We start from the raw sequence: 19,770 nt of genomic DNA, 5'->3' as shown, positions 1-19,770 counted from the left end.
CAGGAAAAATGGGACATTAGTATTCAGAAACTGGTTCTGGCTCGTTGTTAGCCTTTGCCACAATGTACAACAAAGGCTCATTTTAGTTTTGTGCCAATTTAGATGAAAACGTGGTTAACGAAATGGTTAAAAGGCGGCAGTCAAGAAAGGCAAATCATTATATAATGACAATAATAGACTCAAATGATGCATTCGGGTATAGAAGACACTAACAAAAAATATAATATCATCTAGTGGCTAACCGTTTGATAAAAATTAAATAAATTTTCAGGATAAATGTATTTTTCAAAAGTAACAGCAAAAGTGGATTGGCGAGCATATGTATGTTTTGCTATGATTTGCATTTTTTATTTTTCAATACGCAAAAGGGGGGAGGGGGTCCTTCTTTCTGTCTTTTTATTTCCACACTATTTTGTTTATTTTATTTTATTTTTATATTTCATTTACTTATTTATTTATATTTTTCTGTTTTTTAAAATCACGCGCCTGATGTCATTTTCAAAAAACAAAAAACAGTTGGAATAACGGTAACAGTTATTGAACGATTTGTAATACATTCATATCATGTTGTTAGTAATAGGCCATAGAAATATCTTATGTAATTTATGGCATATTTTAGCAAGGTTAAACCAAAGTTCGAACATAAAAAAGAAAATGGACAATGAAAATAGACTGTCGTATGTTTTTTAAAAAGCGATACTCAAAAGCGAACTCAAGATTTTAAAGTATTAAAATAAGAAAAGATTTTGAAACAAAGACGAAAACTAATCCCCCCCCCCCAAAAAAAATAAATAAATAAATAAAATAAAAATCATCAGAAAGTATCTTTAAAAAAAAACAATAAAATAAATTGGAAAAAAAAATTATACGTTAAATTATATGATTATCATGTCACTTTTAGATAGCGTGTAAGTTATACCTTATTAAATTACATACATCCCTTTAAAAAAAAAAAGGCTAATATTTGAGTTGTTCCTTCCTTCCGGTAATCAAACAGCACAGATAAAGTTGTCAGATGTCAATAGACATAAAATTTTATGGTAACCTATAATTTTCAAACTCTATTCATATGTCGCAGTTTAATGATTACTACGTTCGTTTGAGAAGCATGTATACAATAAGATACCTATGGCCACCGGGTTTTAATTATAGTAATTATGATTCGCTTTGTTTAACTCTTTTAGTTTGACAAAGAAATATTTTAATGTGGCTGCATGATGTGCAGCATTTTAAACCTTCTGCTTTTCTTTCTTATCTCGCAGCAGTAAGCGAATGAAAAAGATGAAATATTTGTTTTCGTTTCGATTTTTACGAGAAATCACTCATTACATAAAATAAGAAGAAATTTAAATACTTATTGAAGAAAAATAGATTTGTGCCTACTTCAGTAGGTACAAAATCAGTTGAAAAGTTTTAAATTCAGTACGGTACATTATTCCTGAATTTGAGTAAACGGTGAGAGTTCAATTGTGTTAAAAAATGTAATTACACATTGCAGCGTTATGTACAACATTGTATGTTATGTACATACGTATTGTTTAGCAGATTTATTTGATAAAATGGCAGACTACTTTCCTTAACGGTATTTTGTTGGTTATTTTCGAAAATCCGAACAATTTGAAAATCCGAACGACTCATTAGTCCCAGTTAGTTCAGATCTTCGACGTTCTACTGTCGTTTTACTGACATTCTACTACACAAGGGCTCCCCCTACTTAAAGGGGGGGAGGGGGGCTCTCAATTTACCGATTAGAGCTTCGATTTTTCTCGAATGATAAATACGGGCAAGCACACATACGTGCATCTAAAGAAAAGGGGTATTCGGTGTTCAAAAATTGAAAACTATTTCAAATTGCCTAATCACAAGTCGAAATTTGCCAAATAAGAAATTTTTTTTTGGGAAGTCAGGCTGACCTCCTGTGACCTCCAATCGGATCACCGTATACATTTATAAATTCTAAAAAAAAAGAACTATAATAATAATAAAGTAATTCTAATAATAATAAATTGCGGGGGAAAACACCCGACTTCCCTTTAAAACTTAAAATAAAATGAACGATTGGCACGAAACACGAGGCACTAATACCAAGTAATAGACCCGCAGACAGCTGTATAGAAAGAGCTTTACATAATTGTGGATTGCCTTCAGGTGGAACTAGAGGCTGAAGTCTTCCGTCTTCGCGCCATTTCTTCAAAGACAACAATGACTGAGAGCCATAAAAATGATTTAGATTTATAGGCTCAATCTGAGGGCCGTATATTATGAGTTACGCTTCAAATTTAAGTTTCATGTGATGCATTACAGAGGGGTTCTGGAGGGGGGAGATTTTGATTTAATTTTGCAAGCGGCGGAGGTAATAGGAGACTAAGATTATTAATATTAATGTCATATTTCGGTTCAGGATTTTTATGTTTTCATTATGATAACTTTTATTTTTCTTTTTTGTTGAAAAAATATTACTCTTACAAAGTGCCTAATGCAGAAATTGTTTGCGAACTTCAATATTTCCTTTTTTGTATCGAAACTTCTTGCTTTTTCAAAATGATTCCCCTATCTTCTTTCTGGTTTAAAAAAAAAAAAAAAATCCCAAAATTGAGTCAAATGAGGTTTTCTGTATAGCTGTAGTTATCATTACTGTCTTGACAATAAATTCAAAACCATCTGTTTCTTTTATTCTTCGTTTTCTTTAAAAAATATATATAAAAAAAACATAACTTCCTGAGTTTGAGCTTCCATTGTATCATTCTGATGCAGCAATCCATAACTCGATACTAGTCAGTATCAATGACACAAGAATTCGAACAAATAAAATGTTCCATGCCACACTATTGTTAACAAAACGGTCACTAGAATTAATTACTTTATTCCGTCAACCCTTTCCCTTTCCGAAGAGATTCTTCCTGAAACTGGCTAATTGGAGAAACTGACAACTGATAGCATGCCATATTGCTAGTACGCCCACCCCTCTCTCCTTCCGTGTGACGTCATCGGCAACGGTAGCAACTTGCAACTCATCGTTTGTTGATAATAAGTTGAGTGACTGCCGGAGACAAGAGAGTGACAGTCTTCACGGTTGAGTCTCCACGTTCGTTTCGTGTATTTTGAGGACATCGTTTTTTATTTTCATAATTTGTTCCTGTCGTTCTTTCTCAACGCTATTCTCTTTCTCCGGCTATGTCTTATCGTGAAAAAGCAATTCCGGGAAGACTCGAAGTTTTGCAACTGTTCTCTGTCGAAGTGGTTCCCATAAACCAGGCCACAGAAATCTCGTGCCCAAAAATCTGGCTTTCAGTAAAGTTGTCGCAAGCTCGCAAAGCTTGAACACATAAAAATTGCCAAGTAAAGAACTTAAAAAATCATATCATACATTTTGTGCGCTTTGAATAGGAAATTTATAATATGCGTTTTAAGTTAAATATTACTAAGTTGCCTAGCCATCATCAACAATTATTGCTATTATAACATACTTTAATTTTACCACCTAACTTTCAGCTGATGCCTGATAAATTAAAAATTTCATTAAAATATAAAAGAGCACGCAAATAAAAAATTTAAACCATTAAAATGTAATACAATTCGCCAAATAAATAAAACAAGTCATCAAATAAGTTCCATAAAAATGTGAAATAATTCGCCACCTAAATTCAACAGCATTAAAAGCTTCATTGAACTGTTAAAATTATCTACCAACTACATTAAATGGCATTAAAAGCTCCATCATTATGTAAAATAATTTGCGAAATACGCCAATCAAATGATAAAAAATGATAAATTCCGTTAAAATGTAAAATTAAATTATGGGGAGCAAACATGTAGGCGGCTGTTAAATGTTTCTGTTGTAAAAAGTAAACAAATTGCCAATCCAACGTATCTCCACTCTACTTTTATCGTACCGAATTTGTGTAAAATTACACAAGCAGTTTCTTTTACACTATCTTAACCATCTTATGCAAAAATTAAGTTCAACTTCTGTTCAAAATTTAATTATGTATGACATTGCAGTTACGGTGAATAATTACTGTTTTGAATCAACATGAAAGAGCATCAAATTGCTCCCAATCATGAGGTCATAAACAAGATTTAAATAATTTAAATATATTTTTAAGTTCAAATATTACTAATAACAGCATTATTGTCAACAGTTATTTTATTAGTCATGCAATGTACCCTAAAATAATTAGGTGAATAATAACTCTTGCAAATTAAGTGCGACAAAGCATAACGACATTCAAGCTTCTTGCAAAAAAGTTTTAACTAAACGCACTCTTAATCATCATATCTTCATATCCAATTATGGTTTTAACTTGTTACATATAGTTCCTATTTTGACGTAAGTTTAAGAGTCCAAGGAAAAGTTGGGATTCGATAATCATCTGCATAATTAAGTATGGCGGTATTAAGGGCATGCGATAACATCTGTAAATCCAGCGATGTTATCAAAAACGTTCTGCAAAAACTTTTGTAAAATTCGTTTTTATGTAGCAGTCAAACTTCCGCATCCACCACTGTTTATCTGTTTTATCTATTTTTACTGATATTGACTTGGCGACTACATTTCGAAGTCAACATGAATTGCCTAGTCAATTAGAATGAAACGTTGGCTTTGAAAAAAATTCAATTGACATTTGTCTGCTGGTCAATATCTGTCTTGTTTATTTGTTGATAAAACTCGTTTTGTTGCTATTAAGAAGTTTTTCTTACATATTATTCCATTTTCTTGGGGGGGGGGGCAAATTATTTTAGCTTCATTATACGTATATAGAGGCATATGATGTACCGCAACAGAAAAAGTGCAGAAATTAGTTGTTCTACAGATTATCTATAGATTGATAACTTAAAGTTCCGAAAATTCTTTTACTTTTAAGGTTTCTGTGCATTTAAATTAGCATAATGATATACATTTATTTTTAGATTTCTGAAGCGTTAAGGTAATACCATCAAACAGTCAACAAATTATTTTATAAAAGCAATCATCAATCAAGAAAAAACAATTTTACAAAATTTCAAAAATATTAACATAATAAAGAAAATAATTGTGAGAAACATGATGAAATTATTCTTACTTAATCTAAAGATTGGTGACACTTTGAATTTCAGAGCATTTTTTTAAGATTTTTTTTTTTTTTTTTTCTGAAAAAACATTTGGAACTTTAACTATGTGAGAACCGTTAATGTGCATATTACTTATGTAAACTGCGGAAAGCTTTTGAATTCACATATTAAAGGAGAAAAACAGTTTATCTGCGTATTAACTAGGTAATGCCTGTTGCTCAAGGGACTGGGTTAAAAAACATAAAATACGGGAAATACATAGCAGTAAAACTGATGATGGGACCCGATGAAAAAAAGTTAAATGCGGGGAAAACGTAGATTTGGAGGAACTAAAATCGAGGTTTCACTGTACTAGTGTTACATTACAAAAAAAAGAAAAAAGAAAAAGAAAAAATTGATGAAAAACAGCAAATTATGAAGAAAAAGAAATAAAAAAACCTAATAACAAAAAGAAACATAAAAAAGAAGAAGAAAACTTACCCTTAATTTACAATTCATTTCTATGCTTCAAAATATCGCGTTTAGCAAAACGAGAAAGAAACATCAATACTGACGCAAAATTGGTGTAACATAAAATGCGGAGATTATTGGTAAATGTTCGAATGTTTTGGTCTAGTTCCCCATCAGTATTCTGGGCGCGTTCTAGTGATTCCACATAATTTGCCGTCATAATATCTCATCCGGAGAATCTAACACATTCACTTCTCTGGCTGAGGAAAAATTCTCTGTTTTCTGATATACTGAAATTAACTTTTGTGTCCTGAATTAGAATCAGCTGTAATAGCTTGCTACCTAAGAAGTCTTTAGTTAATTTGACATCCAATATGATAAATGATATTTTCGCGGTTTTTCTATATCTTTTCTTTTGCCTTCTTGTATAAACAAAAGTTTGAAATAAAATTTCATTTTCTTCTTTAGTATACTGTCAAAAAGTTAAATAATTTTAAATCAAATTTTCAGACATTTTTTTTAAGCTCTGTAGATTTTGGTAGACAATATAAAACTTCCGTTTTTTAAATTAAAACACTCAATTTTTTTAAAGTGTTAATTTTATTAAAAAAATATCAATTTTTCAATTTTTTATTTAAAAAAAACTGCTTTTGTTCATACTAAAGGAAAAATTCTTGGACTTAAAAAAAATGTTTCAAAATAGTCAAAATTGCAAATTAAAAAAAAAAAAACTTATCTTAATGCTAAAAGAAAATGTCAATTCTTCGGATTATTTTTAAAAACTGTTTTGTGAATGTAAAATGTTTTCGGACTTTTTTAAAAGCAATTTTGTTTACGTTAAAACCAGCAACTCTAACAATTTTTTTTAATGCTTGGCAAAACAAATTGAAAAATTAACAAAAATTTTTTTTTTTTAAGAATTTTAAAACTTGCATGCAGTTGCCAGACATAAACCGAAAATAGTGGAAAGTGTTTAACCGCTAAAATGCCGTTTATTCAGCCAAAGTGAAAAATTAAAGGCGATGCATATCTTGACTTCAACTATATTTGATTTAATCTCGTAATTTCAGCATTAAATTCATATTACGTTATTATTATTTGTAATTTTTGTTTCTTTTCACTGTGAGCTTTTTCCCAAGTAACGATCGAAGCATGTCTTTTATTTACGCATTTTTTTTTTTTTTTCTCCATGTTTGAGTAAATCAGAATAACTTAAACTGTTGACAAGGACGTGTAAAATCACCTGAAAAAGATACATTGTCCTAAATAAGCTTTCTTATCTGATTGATTGATGTGAGGGGAAAAAAATCGCTTTGAATCAGGTGAAAAGTGGATACATTTTAAATCCAAGCTAAGCCGGAGAAGTGAAGTGAAGTGTGAAATCGTCATGCAAGCTGTGTGAACTTCATGGTTATTGTCGTTCGGGATTAATTCAGAGCGATTTTTCATTGTCGCGTGTGAAGCCTAATATCAGATTGGAAGCAGAAATATTTTATCATCATTTTGAATCATTCGGTTGTACTGTATGTGAGTGAGGCACAGAGTTTTACCGCGTAACTCTGAATTGCAAATTAAAGAAATAGTGCAGCTCTAATACGGAGGTTTAATTCTTACCTATCTAAATTGTATGGTAAAAACTTTCGATATGATCTACCCGTTGAGGAAAAAACCCATAACTTTTTAATTCCCAATCTTAGATCTAAATGCTTGATTTTATTGTTATTATTTTAACCATTATTCCATGAAATGTTTGTAAAGAAATATTAGTAAATACAGCGAATGATTGGTTTCAGGCTTGATTTTATTACGCAGCTTTATTTTATTTTCGAAAAAAAAAAAAAAAAAAACAATAATAAAAATTATCAGTTTTTTCAAGATTCCATATTTTAGTTTTTTTTTTTTTACCAAAATATAAAACACACTTCTACAAATGTCACACTGACACAAATTTTTTATACATTGTTTTAAGCACATAAGTAAAGAAATTAAATGTAGTTTTAAGGTTACTGAAGTATTCTGCTTATTTCGAAATTATTTCAACGGTCCACTATTGGCGATACGTATACTTCTAGTTCATTCGTTTTAGATTTTTACAAATCAAAAACCAGATTAAATCAGATTTTACAGGCTATTCAATAGTATTAAATGACCAGAAAAATAAAGTTGGTTATTGTATTGTTCTTATTGCTTTCAAAATTGAAGAATTGCTATTTCATATCTTAAATTAATTGGGATGAGCTAAAAATTCATATTCGTATCACAGTTATGTTGTTTCAGTTTATATTAACAAGTTTACTGTGCATGCTGCTTAATAGAATTCGCGATAATTACTAAACGCAGGAAACCTTTGTCATTTGGTTTAATACCATTACAATAACCAATAATGCCGCAAACTTGTGTTAGCAAGAGTTGTAAGTGCAAGTTTGGGAAAGCTCTGTATGTTTAGGTGTTGTGAACATGCAATTGCATGTGCATTCCTCGACTAATCGCATGGGCCTACATGTGCTTTCCTGGGCCAATACAACACGCTCAAGCGATGAGGCTCACATCCACAGCCCTCTGCTGTAACGACAGCCGTTCCCAGAGCTACACCCCTAATCCTCACCAACACCCCTATCCAAACATTCTAGAGACCACAGACCAAATCCTGGCCGGCCATTGCGAGACAACTGCAATTAATCACGTGGGGCATCGCACAGTAAATCCCTTTGCGCCTTAATGTTACCCCGTGCAACTTAATGCTCCCGGACCGCGCAATCTCTCGGCCTGGATTGCGCGGGAGGTGGGTGGCCGTTGCCAGAAATGCTGCCCAAGCGGGTGGGGGGCAGGAAAATTCATTAACCTGGACATCTTCGTAAAACCGTAAGAGTCATTCAATTACGGCCGGAGTCATTTGGGTTAGAATAAGTATGGTCATTAGAGGCATTGTTAACTGCCGTGTTAGACGAAGCGGGATTTCAGCAGAAACAGTCGAGAGAAGACTTAAAAGGGCGCGTTGAATTAACAGGGTGACTGCTCGCTGGATTTAAGGCGAAATGAGTTAAGTCTGTGTCTAGACATTTATCCAGGCAGTTTTTAAAAAATATTTCCTGTACAGTTTGTTCAGATAAATCATCGCTTTATCCACTCCGAGCGTTTGTTCTGCTGTACTGATTTGTTTTGTACGGTTCAGTAACTACCGCGGCGTTTCGTCTTCAGGCATATGATGCAATTTGTTGCAGTTGCGACTGCGAACGAGCTAATCTACTTAATGAAAAAGATACGCACGAAGTTTCGTTATTTGTTCGTCTGTGAATTATACAGTGGTCATCAAATCTATATATGCTTTGAAATCATTATCGTTACAACAGTGTTACTAGGGATTACAAAGAAGACCATATTCATCCATATCAATGCGGGTTTTGCAAGATTGGTTAATATGGCGGAAGTTTTTTTTTTTTTTAAATCCATATAAGGCAGCGGTTTCCAACCCATGGGCTGCGGCCCACAAGTAGGCCGTGGGTCGCTTAGTACTGAGCCGTGGTCATCGGTCTAGATTCTAAAAGCCAAAATAAATCCTGGGGTCTAATATTTTTTCGGGACAGTTCACCACTGAGATGTTCCTTTACTCAAAAGCTAACCGTGGCTGTTTGCCAATAAAGCATACGTTTCAAAGAGAACATCACATAAATTGAAGATAAAATCTACTGAATTGGATTCTATTTGAAGAAAATTATGTAAGAAATTGAAATTATCTTCAAATCACGAATACTCGTTAGTTAAAATATCGCATAAATAAACTCTTAAAACCACTTTTTAAAACAACTTCATTGGTCTCGTTCCATTATGAAGTTATATTACTTGTGTAGTTATTTGATAATTACTGGGCCTCCAGTTTTGCTTTTACCAAATTTGTGGGTCGCACTACAGAAAAGGTTGGGAACCGCTGATATAAGGTAATGTGACAGTGAAAGGTGCGGATTCGAAACAAAATGATTGAGTACGACTTTTAAAATTTTAAAGCTCTCAACTTTGACTCCTTTACCCCGAAATGAGTCCGACTCCACATAATTTTCATTGTCATCTTTCATATGCTGCAGTTTTTAACAATCTTATAAATCGTTTTAAACATAATATTGCTATAATCAATTTCAGTCAGACTACCTTACTTCTATATGGACCAAGAAATACGTAAATATTGTTTTAATAATTTTATACTTGTTTGCGAAAAGTAGAAGTTGAAAAAATATTTTTCAACAAACTTAACACAGCTTTTTCTTTTTATTGTCATAATTCCGAACCTTTACGTACATGTTTTCAAGTGTAAAGAACTCTTTCATTAAGAAAGCATGTGTCAATTATTTCATTTTGTTTTATTTTTGTCAATAGGTTAGGATTGCCGTGGGATTCATTTTCATGGCTAAACAGTATTACATCGAGGCTGCATTGCATTACAGACTTCTCAGTTATTTTTCAAGAAACCTAAAGCCTAGAAATCGCAAGGAATTTCCCATTCAGTTCAACTTCCGTCAGCAGAATGTCAGACGAGGACGCTCTCCGAAAGAAGCCATAAAACAGGGAAGAAAATAGCATCCGAAAACAAAACCGCGCCTTTGTCTAAAAAGTTCTTACCCTCGCGCGTGATTTTCCGTGAGCGCTCGTGATTTAATACGACCGTTTATGTGGGCACGCAATTCAAACGTGATGCTGGTGAAAGTTGACATCGCGATTCTTGTATATTCGACTGAGAAAAAGAATTCTTGCCTTCCTCCCCCGCCTCGGTTCGTTGTCCCCCCTCTTGATTTCTCGGATGTCCGCCCGTGACCGCCAAATGCATCCCAGTGCGTGTGTGTGTGACCGATGCACAGAGGGTTTTCGAGCAGTTTCAGTTGCGGTTTAAGTTTTAGGGGGAAAGAAGTGTCTTTTTTCCGTGAATTGTTTATAGTCGATGATTTCATTATGATTGTCTGTTGAGTTGTTTTTATTTCTTTAGTTCCGTTTAGCCGATTTCTTTCCTGGTGAATCTTCCCAGGGAAATTTTCGTAAACTCTTTGTTTATGTCCTCCCGAAATGTCCCGTCATGTACTTATTTCTAACATAAGTCCGTGTAAATGGAAAGAAAGGGTCTTTGTCATCGATGATTTCATTATGATCGTATGCCGAGATGTTTTTATTTCCTGGTGAAATATTCCCTGGGATAAATACCTTTCTGGTGAAATATTCCCTGGGAATTTTTGTCTGTGTCCTCCCGAAATGTCCTACCAGTAGCGTAACTATGGGGTCTAGCGCCCCTGGCGAACGAAAAAAATTGCCTCCAACAGGGTCGCCCTCATGGGAAGTCACTGGAGGTCATTTTGACCTCCAAAAAAAATGTTTTTTTTTTGGAACATTTTGATGAATTGAATTTTCTTTTCTTATTTTCCTTTTTAGAATTGTTTTCAATGATGTCCAATGATCCTTCTCAGTAGATGTTATGTATGTGTGTGTGTATACATACATACATACATAACCTATAGCTCTCTTTTTTGCAAGTTTGTATTTAAAAAAAAAATAAAGCATTTTTTAAATTCTATGGGAAAAAAAAACCTTAAAATTTTTTTTATTTTATCAGTCGAAATGCCGCCCCCCTGGCGAGAGCCACTCCTGCCAACCCCTAGATACGCTACTGTGTCCTACCTTAAACTTATCTATAATATAAATCTTATCTAAAACCTAGGTGCACCTGTCTTTCACATTAGTACCTATCTTGGAAATGTACGAATAGGTGATTTTTATAAAGACTCGTATACTGTCTGTTTTCCTTAGCTGAGACCTCCCACCAAGTTGCGCATGCGTCAGGTCTGCTCTGATTTTATGAAAACAGGGAGAAAAACTCGGAAGTAAAAAGTACAAATTAACATGTTCAGCAGTTCATCTAAAGTAGTTTCGAAAAAGAGAGATAGCAAGTGCGAGATGAAAGTGCTCGTACTCAACCTATCGCCCCTTTTTAAAATGGAATCTATCCTGAGTGCTAGTCTTTGCTTTCGAGAACGGACAGTACACTTAAAGTCCCCCAAAAACAATCTTCAAGCTACATGGATAATCCGCAAGTTGTGTTTCAAAACATTCAACGAATAACTAATTAGATTTAACAGTAACGTGTCCTCCACGCGTGTTTGTATATCTTCTTCCCGCGAGTAAATGAAGTTTTTGGACAAACGAAAACGTATTTTTCCATATTTTCTCCTGTCCAAAATAATTATTTCTTCTTTCTCAGTTGTCACTTGCATTTTCTGTGCAACATTTTCAAAAAGCTGCTTCTTATTATTATTGTTTTTAAACTAAAGTATTAAACTACCTACAATGTTTTTAAGTCTTTCAAACTTCTCTAAACTTATTGATGTTACTTTCTTTATCTTCGTTATTGATTGCTTATAAACGAAATAAGTTAAAGTAAGAATGTATTTGATTACTATTTCAATGCATATGAAATTCTTGATGCTTTTGAATACATTAATTTCACACATATGTGTTCATTAATTAAACTGGATATGATTTTTGCTGTCCAAATATAATGAAGTCACGTGATATCTATTGAGCGAGCCTAGAGCTACTTTTTCATGTAACAGTGCATATTAAAAAGACAGCTGTCAGATTATTATTAACTAGTGGTACCCGCACGGCTTTGCCCGTAATAGAAAAATTGAAAGGTCTTTTGGTTCGCCTGTATATTTACAAATAATATGGTGAATTTTCTCGCCAATTGGCTTGTATCCATGTTACGGTTGAACGTTATGATAATTTCGTATCTCTCCAATTGGCTTGCGCCAATGTTACGGTTCCACGTTATGATAATTTCGTAATTTACTCGTCCATCTTAAGATAATTTTGTTCTTAAAATTGGAATAGAAAAAGAACCACATCGAATTTTCGAAAAATCGCTTCGAGGCGCACACTCCCATGCTGCAAACTGATTCTGTGCCAAATTTAATGAAAATCGGTCGAACGGTCTAGGCGCTATGCGCGTCACAGAGATCCGGACAGAGAGCCTTTAGCCTTATTATAGTAAAGAAAATAAAAAGTGGAAAATTTTATGGTAAAGAGTTGTAAACTTTTCAATAAAATGCTTCACAAAAACAGAAAAGATATTACTTAAAATAAAAAACACTTTTGTATAGCAATTCGAGAAAATAACCTCGAATCTTTTGGCTTTTATTTATTTCTTTATTATTATTTTATTTATTTATTTATTTTTTAACTGACATTTTCAAATATCGAGCTATCAAAGATGTAAGAAAAGCATTTTGTGTAATTAAGATCATATTTACAAATGATACGTGTTTGTTTGCACAAGTTTGGCATAAGTGCCCAGAAGAAAAAAATGTAAAAAAAAAAGAAAGAAAGAAAGAAAACAAAACAAAACAAAAAGAAAAGAAAAAAAATTGGAGAGTTAAAAAAAAAAATTCTTTGAAGTGAAAATTATTGTCAGTTTTGCGCTGAGTCAACAACGAATACAAATGCCTACTCACTGAATTCAAAAAGTAGAATCCTTATGAAGTGCCGCTGCTTGCGGAAAAACGTATGTTGACACGTGATTTCCGGACATGCTCAGGTGAAGGTCGAGGTTTCGAGCACTTTTGCAAAGTTTGCTTGTTTCAACTTCTTGGAAATGAATGACCTAAATGTATTATTCTGTTGCGAAGAAATGCGGTAAAACATTTGCCTACGAGGAAAGGAGCGGAATCATTACTATAGATTTACATGCTTCCCCTTTCGGGAGAAAAATAAACAATCCTCTTAATTCTGAGTGACTTTGAGATAAATACCGAAAGAAAAAAAAATAGCTTTGAAAGTTGTGGTTATGAATGAATGGATGAAATTTGCAAGAGAGTGTCGAAGACGAAAATCTTGCAATTTGAAAAGTTTGGCTTAAAAAAATAAAGAAAGAAATAAATAAAAACTGAATTCCTAAGAATGGGGTCGTTTCCGAAATTTTAGAAGTTTTTTTTTTTTTTTTCTGGACGAGCATGCTTAAAAACATAGTATTTGACCATTTAAAAAATAATTTGGCAACGTTTAATATTTTTTAAAAACTATTTTAATCGATGCGCAGATTCAATTTCATTTTTCACGCTTCTGCACATGGCATCACAAGTGATGAAATGCCATTTCCTGATGCCATTAGCACAGAGCGCAATATTTAATTCGCTTCTTTACTCACATGGACTGGAGACGATATGGTTGATAGCAGGTGTAGAGCACAATATTTAATTCGTTTCTTAATTATCTTCATCTGGAAACGCGGTAGACAGCAAGCGCAAAGCATTCAGCGCGCCAGTGGAATAGCGCGCCAAAGTTCATCACTTGTGATGTCATAAAGACCACGCCTTGTTTGAAAAATCGGACACTTATTGAAAATTAATCGTTGGGAAAATGAAAGTTTTTCCTCGCTCCATGTTATTTTTTTTTTTTTTTTTTTGCTCATTTTATCAACTTCAGTGACTAAAAGTAGTACTTTTAAATGATGGAAACAACCCCATTCTTGAATTCCAAGAAAGAGGCTACTTAAGTAAATCAACAACTAAAATTAAATAAAAGTAAAGGGTAATTTGGGTAGTGTTGTGTTCAAGAGTCATTTAAACTAATTTACTGTTCACAATAACAATAAGCTCAAATTATATGAACAGACAGTCAAAGTATTTCCCTAGCAGCCTTGATTGCATTTCAAAAAGATTTTAACGACGCATTAAAATAAGGAATTTTCGTCAGGTTAACGCCCGAAACAGAATTCGAAATTAACAGTTATGAGTCGGATTTTGCACCTAAAATTTTCATTTTGCTGTTTCGTCACTTTTGACGTCTATTTTTTGATAATGCAAATTAGCTAATGCTTACAATTTTAATGGTTAAGCCGCTAATCACTAGCGCTGCCAGAAATCCCTTCTGACGGGGGTGTTTTGATAAAAAATACTTTCTGAAGGGTTTTTTTTTTTTTTTAACAAAACACCCCTTTCCTATGCATAAATTACTGAACTAGAATTTGCATTTATGTTTAAACCAATGGCTTTGTGGGGTGTTTTCATTGCCCCCCCCCCCCTCCCTGCACTGAGCCACGGCCGCTAATCATGTAATTTACATTGCTGAGCGGTAGTGAAAATAGGCAAATGAACATATGCATGCATCTAAATAACATTACCAATTTCTCAAAAATTTTTGATAGATATTAGTTTTTAATATCTGTTTGCAGGCATTAAAGTCGTGATGTTTTAAGATACTTTGTACTTAAAACATCATGTACACTCAAAACATGAGGTACAAATGCATAACAATCATAACATTTAGCAGAGTAAAAAATATAAAAACGTGGTGCAATGCATCAAAAGCAGGTGAAAATTAGTAGTTTCTAAAATATGGGGGCATTCCTTTTACCATAGTTTGGTGCAAGTGTTTTTGCTTATTTGGGCGTTTTTCACGAAAATTTGGCAAAGAAAATAAACCACTCCTTAGGGCCAACAACTTACTCCAATTTTTGGAGCAACACCACAAAGCATTTTTCAGTTCAGTTCGTTGTTCTGCTTACGCTATCTGAAATATTCAAAAATGATATCAAAGCAAATTTTTTTTCTAGAACATTTTTTAAAGGCATGGCGCAAATGTTGTGGGGACAAGTGACACATGCTCAATAATCATGCTTAAATAAAAGAAAAAAATGCAAAATTTTTAATCAACGTGTAGAAAAGAGCAATTTTGCGACTAAAAATATAAATGTAGAATTCTTTGGATTAAAAAAAAAAATTCTAAAACCTTCACCCCCAGCCTCCTGGGGTGAGGAGAATTCTGGAGCATCAAAGGACCTCGGTGCGAAATTTGACAAAGATCTGACGTAAACTGCTTATTTGAATAAGAAGCATACACACACTCACGACATTCATTTCAAACAGGGGTCGGGCAATAATTTTTGTTGGGGTTCGGATACTTATGAAATTTTTGTCCCGGGTGCGGTCCAGAAATTCATATTCTAAATTCACCTTCAAACAATCTTACATCAGTTCGCAATTTTTTTTTTGCCAAAATACTATAAAAAGTGATAAAAGTGGCGCCTAAAGTTTTGCCAACATAAAAATATTTTTGGAAGTCCAGTTTTTGGACCGGCTGCTGATATAGAAGTTGAAAAAATGAACACTGGTTGTGAAATTCCTAATCATTAAACTAAAATTCTTAGTTCAAAATACCACTAAAGACCATTTGAGGCAGTGAGAAGCAAAGGGATGTAAGTGGCAAAATTAAAAATTTGGAGATAATCAGTACACAAGGTGGGTGAACCTCTCCTCTGCCTTGGGGGGCACGAGATGGTACTCGTAACCCTGGTAGTTGCTGCTATACAGCATGATTGAGAAAATAATTTCAATGAAAGCCTACCTAGGATGTTATCTTTAAACGCGTTTTACTCAAAACTTGAAAATGTCCACTTACATCCCTTTCTTCTCACTGCCTCAAATGGTCTTTAGTCGTATTTTGAACTAAGAATTTAGTTTAACGACTAAGACTTTCACAACCAGTGTTCATTTTTTCAACTTCTATATCAGCAACTGGTCCAAAAACTGGACATCCAAAAATATTTTGAAAGTATAAATTGCACAAAAAAAAAATAAATAAATAAATAAATAAATAAATATTTAAAAATATTTTTATGTTGGCAAAAATATATTTAGGCGCCATATATATATATATATATATATATATATATATATATATATATATATATATATATATATATATATATATATATATATATATATATATATATATATATATATATATATATATATATATATATATATATATATATATATATATATATATATATATATATATATATATATATATATATATATATATATATATATATAGCCTTTTTCTAGTATTTGGGCGAAAAAAAATTGCGAACTGATGCAAGATTGCTTGAAGGTGAATTTTGAATATGAATTTCTGGACCGCGCCCGGGAAAAAAATTTCATAAGTGTCCGAAGCCCAACAAAAATTGTTGCCTGACCCTTGTTTGAAATGAATGTCATGAGTGTGTGTATGCTTCTTATTCAAATAAGAAGTTTACGTCGGATCTTTGCCAAAATTTCGTACTGAGATCCTTTGATGCTCCAGAATTCTCCTCACCCCAGGAGGCTGGGGGTGAGGGGTTTAGATTTTTTTTTTAATCCAAAGAATTCTAAATTTATATTTTTAGTCGTAAAATTGCTCTTTTCTACACGTTGATTAAAAATTTTGCTTTTTTTTCTTTTATTTAGGCATGATTATTGAGCATGTGTCACTTGTCCCCACAACATTTGCGCCATGCCTTTAAAAAATGTTTTAGAAAACTTTTTGCTTCGATATCATTTCTGAATATTTCAGATAGCGTAAGCAGAACAACGAACTGAACAGTAAAATGTTTTTCGGTGTTGCACCAAAAATTGGGGTAAGTTGTTGGCCCTAAGGAGTGGTTTATTTTCTTTACCAAATTTTCGTGAAAAACGCCCAAATAAGCACAAAAACTTGCACCAAGCTGTGGTAAAAGTAATGCCCCATCTTTTAGAAACTACTGATTTTCACCAGCTTTTGTCTCATTTGTCTCGAACCCTGCCCCAGAATACTCGTTGAAGGCATAGATCGATCGGGTGAAAGGAAGACGCACTGACCTTCCCGTCTTGGTGATGATCATCTCCGTGCCCAGCTCGTGAAACTTGTCCCAGAGGTCCTTGTTCTCGAGCAGGCACTCCACGACCTGCAGCGGCTCGCTGTTGCAGCGCGGCTTGAGTCCGGCCGCGTACGGGTTGTGCGCCGGACGGCTCGCCGGCGCAGAAGGGGGCCGCGGCGAGGACGCCTCGCCGTCGTCGGCCGGCGCAGATCCGGGCCGGGAGGATCCGGGACGCGGTGAGTCCGGCTCCAGGTCGGACGAGACCGACGAGGAGCGCGGGGACTCGGGATGCCGGGGAGGAGGAAGAGGGTAGCGGGATTCCGGCGGGAAGGTTGGGCTTGAGAGCGGTTCCGAGCCTGGAAGAGACAAAAAATGGTTAAAATATAACATCAGCCAAAACTTACTCTGTTTGCTTGAATATTTTGATAATAAAAACAAACAGGTAAATTGCAGAAAAAAAAAATCTTTCAAGTTGATGACTTCAATCGAGAAAAGTCTCGACCAGTGGTACAGCGAAGAGGGGGAGGAGGGGTTGGGGTGAAAACAGCCCCCAGATTTATTGGTTTTAGCACAAATGTAAATTCTAATACATTAGTTCGTGCATATGAAAGGGCTGTTTTGATCAATAAGCCTCCTTCAGAAGGTATTTTTGATCAAAAAATTCCTTTCAGATGATATTTTTCATCAAAAAAAAAAAAAAAAAACCAGAAGGTATTTTTGATCGAAAAACCCCTTCCAGAATGTATTTCTGGCCGCTCTAGTGGTCTCGACTCATTTGCTAAGTTTGAAAAGTCCGTAAGAAACAAATCTATTCCCTTAGCTGTTTACTCTAGGAATTAAATTCTTGCCTTTATTAACAACCAACTTTGTAACAATTACTCTTCATTTGTCCTCCCAGCCTCCAAAACTGACAAAACAGCTACCATTAGCAGGCTCGTCATTTCAAATTTTTCCAGAGGGTGGGGGTCAAAGGGTGTGTAATGATTTTTTTTTTTTTTTTTTGAAAAATACTAAAAACCAGGGCCGTTTTTAGCAAAAAAATTTGATTTTTGAAATCTGGGGGGGGGGGGGGGGGAATGACCCTCTTAAACGACGTGCCTGCGTTCAAATATATAGTTTTTAAAAAAAGATAGAGAAAAGCTTTAAAAAATACTTCTAAACTGATGACGTGATTTAAAGCAAACCTCGAAAATCTGTATCATTCGAAAAATTTCAAAAGCCCGAATTCCACTGAGCTGTACTACTAAACTCTAAGCTATAATAACACTACCACCAGTTACGTTTACCTTTTTTGGAACACTGTTAAAAATAAATATCAATGTTCCACCAAGAAATTAGTTCAATCCAATAGCATACATTTTAGCTACAAGCATCTTATTGGTGAGAAGTTTGAAATGTAATGGTGCTTTATAAAATAGTTTACAAAAACTCCATAAACCAATAAGATCGTTGCAGCTAGATGTTGCTGGATTAAACTAAATTCTTGTTGAAACATTGAATTTTATGCATTCATGTGTTTCAAGACAAGAAAAGACATCAGAGCTCAAATTTGCCAAATTGGAGCTTTTACAGACAACAGTCGGATAAGTACCATACATTGGTGAAACTTATCACCAATAAGATCGTTACAGCTAAATTTTTCAAGATTCAATGAATTTCTTGGTGAAAAATTAATTTTATGCATTCATGTGATACAAGACTAGAAATTGTGCTCTGTTCAGTCAAGAAAAGGATAGGGCTAAAATTTACTAATGAAATGGTAACAATGATGAAATGTATATAAATGTCACAAATGTAACATTTAGTGCTTTTACAAATACCAGTTTGAAAAAGTAACATCATTATAATTGTGAAACTTATCACCAATCAGATCGTTATGACTAAGTTTCACGGCTACAGTCAACAATTTCTTGATGAAACATTAACTTTTATGCTGCCATGTGTTTCAAAGGCAAGAAAAAGAGCTATATTCAGTCAAGAAAAGACATCAAAGTTGAAACTTACCAATGTAATATTGCTTTTACAAACACCAGTTAGCAGGAGTACTATTTACATCGGTGAAACTTATAGCCAATAAGATCCTTAAAACCATATTTAACTAGATTTAACAGTTTCTGAGTGAAACATTGAATTTTAACCAGTCATGTGTTCAGGGGAGGGTCAAAGGGTCAGCTGACCCCCCTGTGGCATGAATTGTATCATGATTGTTACTAAACTTCAATTTTCAAATCCGAAAAAATAGTACATGAAATCAATGTTAACCTTTTTTTGGTTGGTTCTATCTGCAGGGTATTTTTTATCAGCATGTCATATTTCAAAGGATTGACTGAGTTCGGTTACTGGGCTACTGCTCTTTTGAGATTTTTATTATAATTTTTAAAAGAAAAATATATTCAAAGTTTATATATACGACAACGTGTCCAGCTTGTTTACCTAAAGAAATATGACTTACTGAAAATTTAAGGCAACTTGCACCAAGATCCATGTCAGAAGTTGTATAAAGTTTAGGGAAGAGAGGGGTGAGGGGAAAATTTGAAATGATAAGAAATTTGATCTCATTTGGGGGGGGGGGGGGGTTCGTAGCATATGAGGGGGTCCGCCATCCTCCTTGCTCCCCT

At 34.0% G+C, this 19,770-nt stretch overlaps 1 protein-coding gene across 1 annotated transcript in view; it reads right to left on the bottom strand.

The window, feature by feature from the left end:
- The window catches only part of LOC129225954 (T-box transcription factor TBX20-like), a 62,860-nt gene extending 45,397 nt beyond the window's left edge, over positions 1 to 17,463 (bottom strand). Inside the window, exon 1 of the mRNA XM_054860507.1 lies at positions 17,154 to 17,463. Coding sequence (XP_054716482.1) covers positions 17,154 to 17,176 — 23 coding nt within the window. The 5' untranslated portion in view covers positions 17,177 to 17,463. The remainder of the gene's footprint in view (positions 1 to 17,153) is intronic.
- Between the last annotated feature and the right edge of the window lie 2,307 nt (positions 17,464 to 19,770).

This window comes from Uloborus diversus, chromosome 7, assembly GCF_026930045.1.
Source record: "Uloborus diversus isolate 005 chromosome 7, Udiv.v.3.1, whole genome shotgun sequence".
NCBI lineage: Eukaryota > Metazoa > Arthropoda > Arachnida > Araneae > Uloboridae > Uloborus > Uloborus diversus.
The sequence above is the reverse complement of the archived record's forward strand: the minus strand, read 5'-3'. Positions and strand labels throughout refer to the sequence as shown.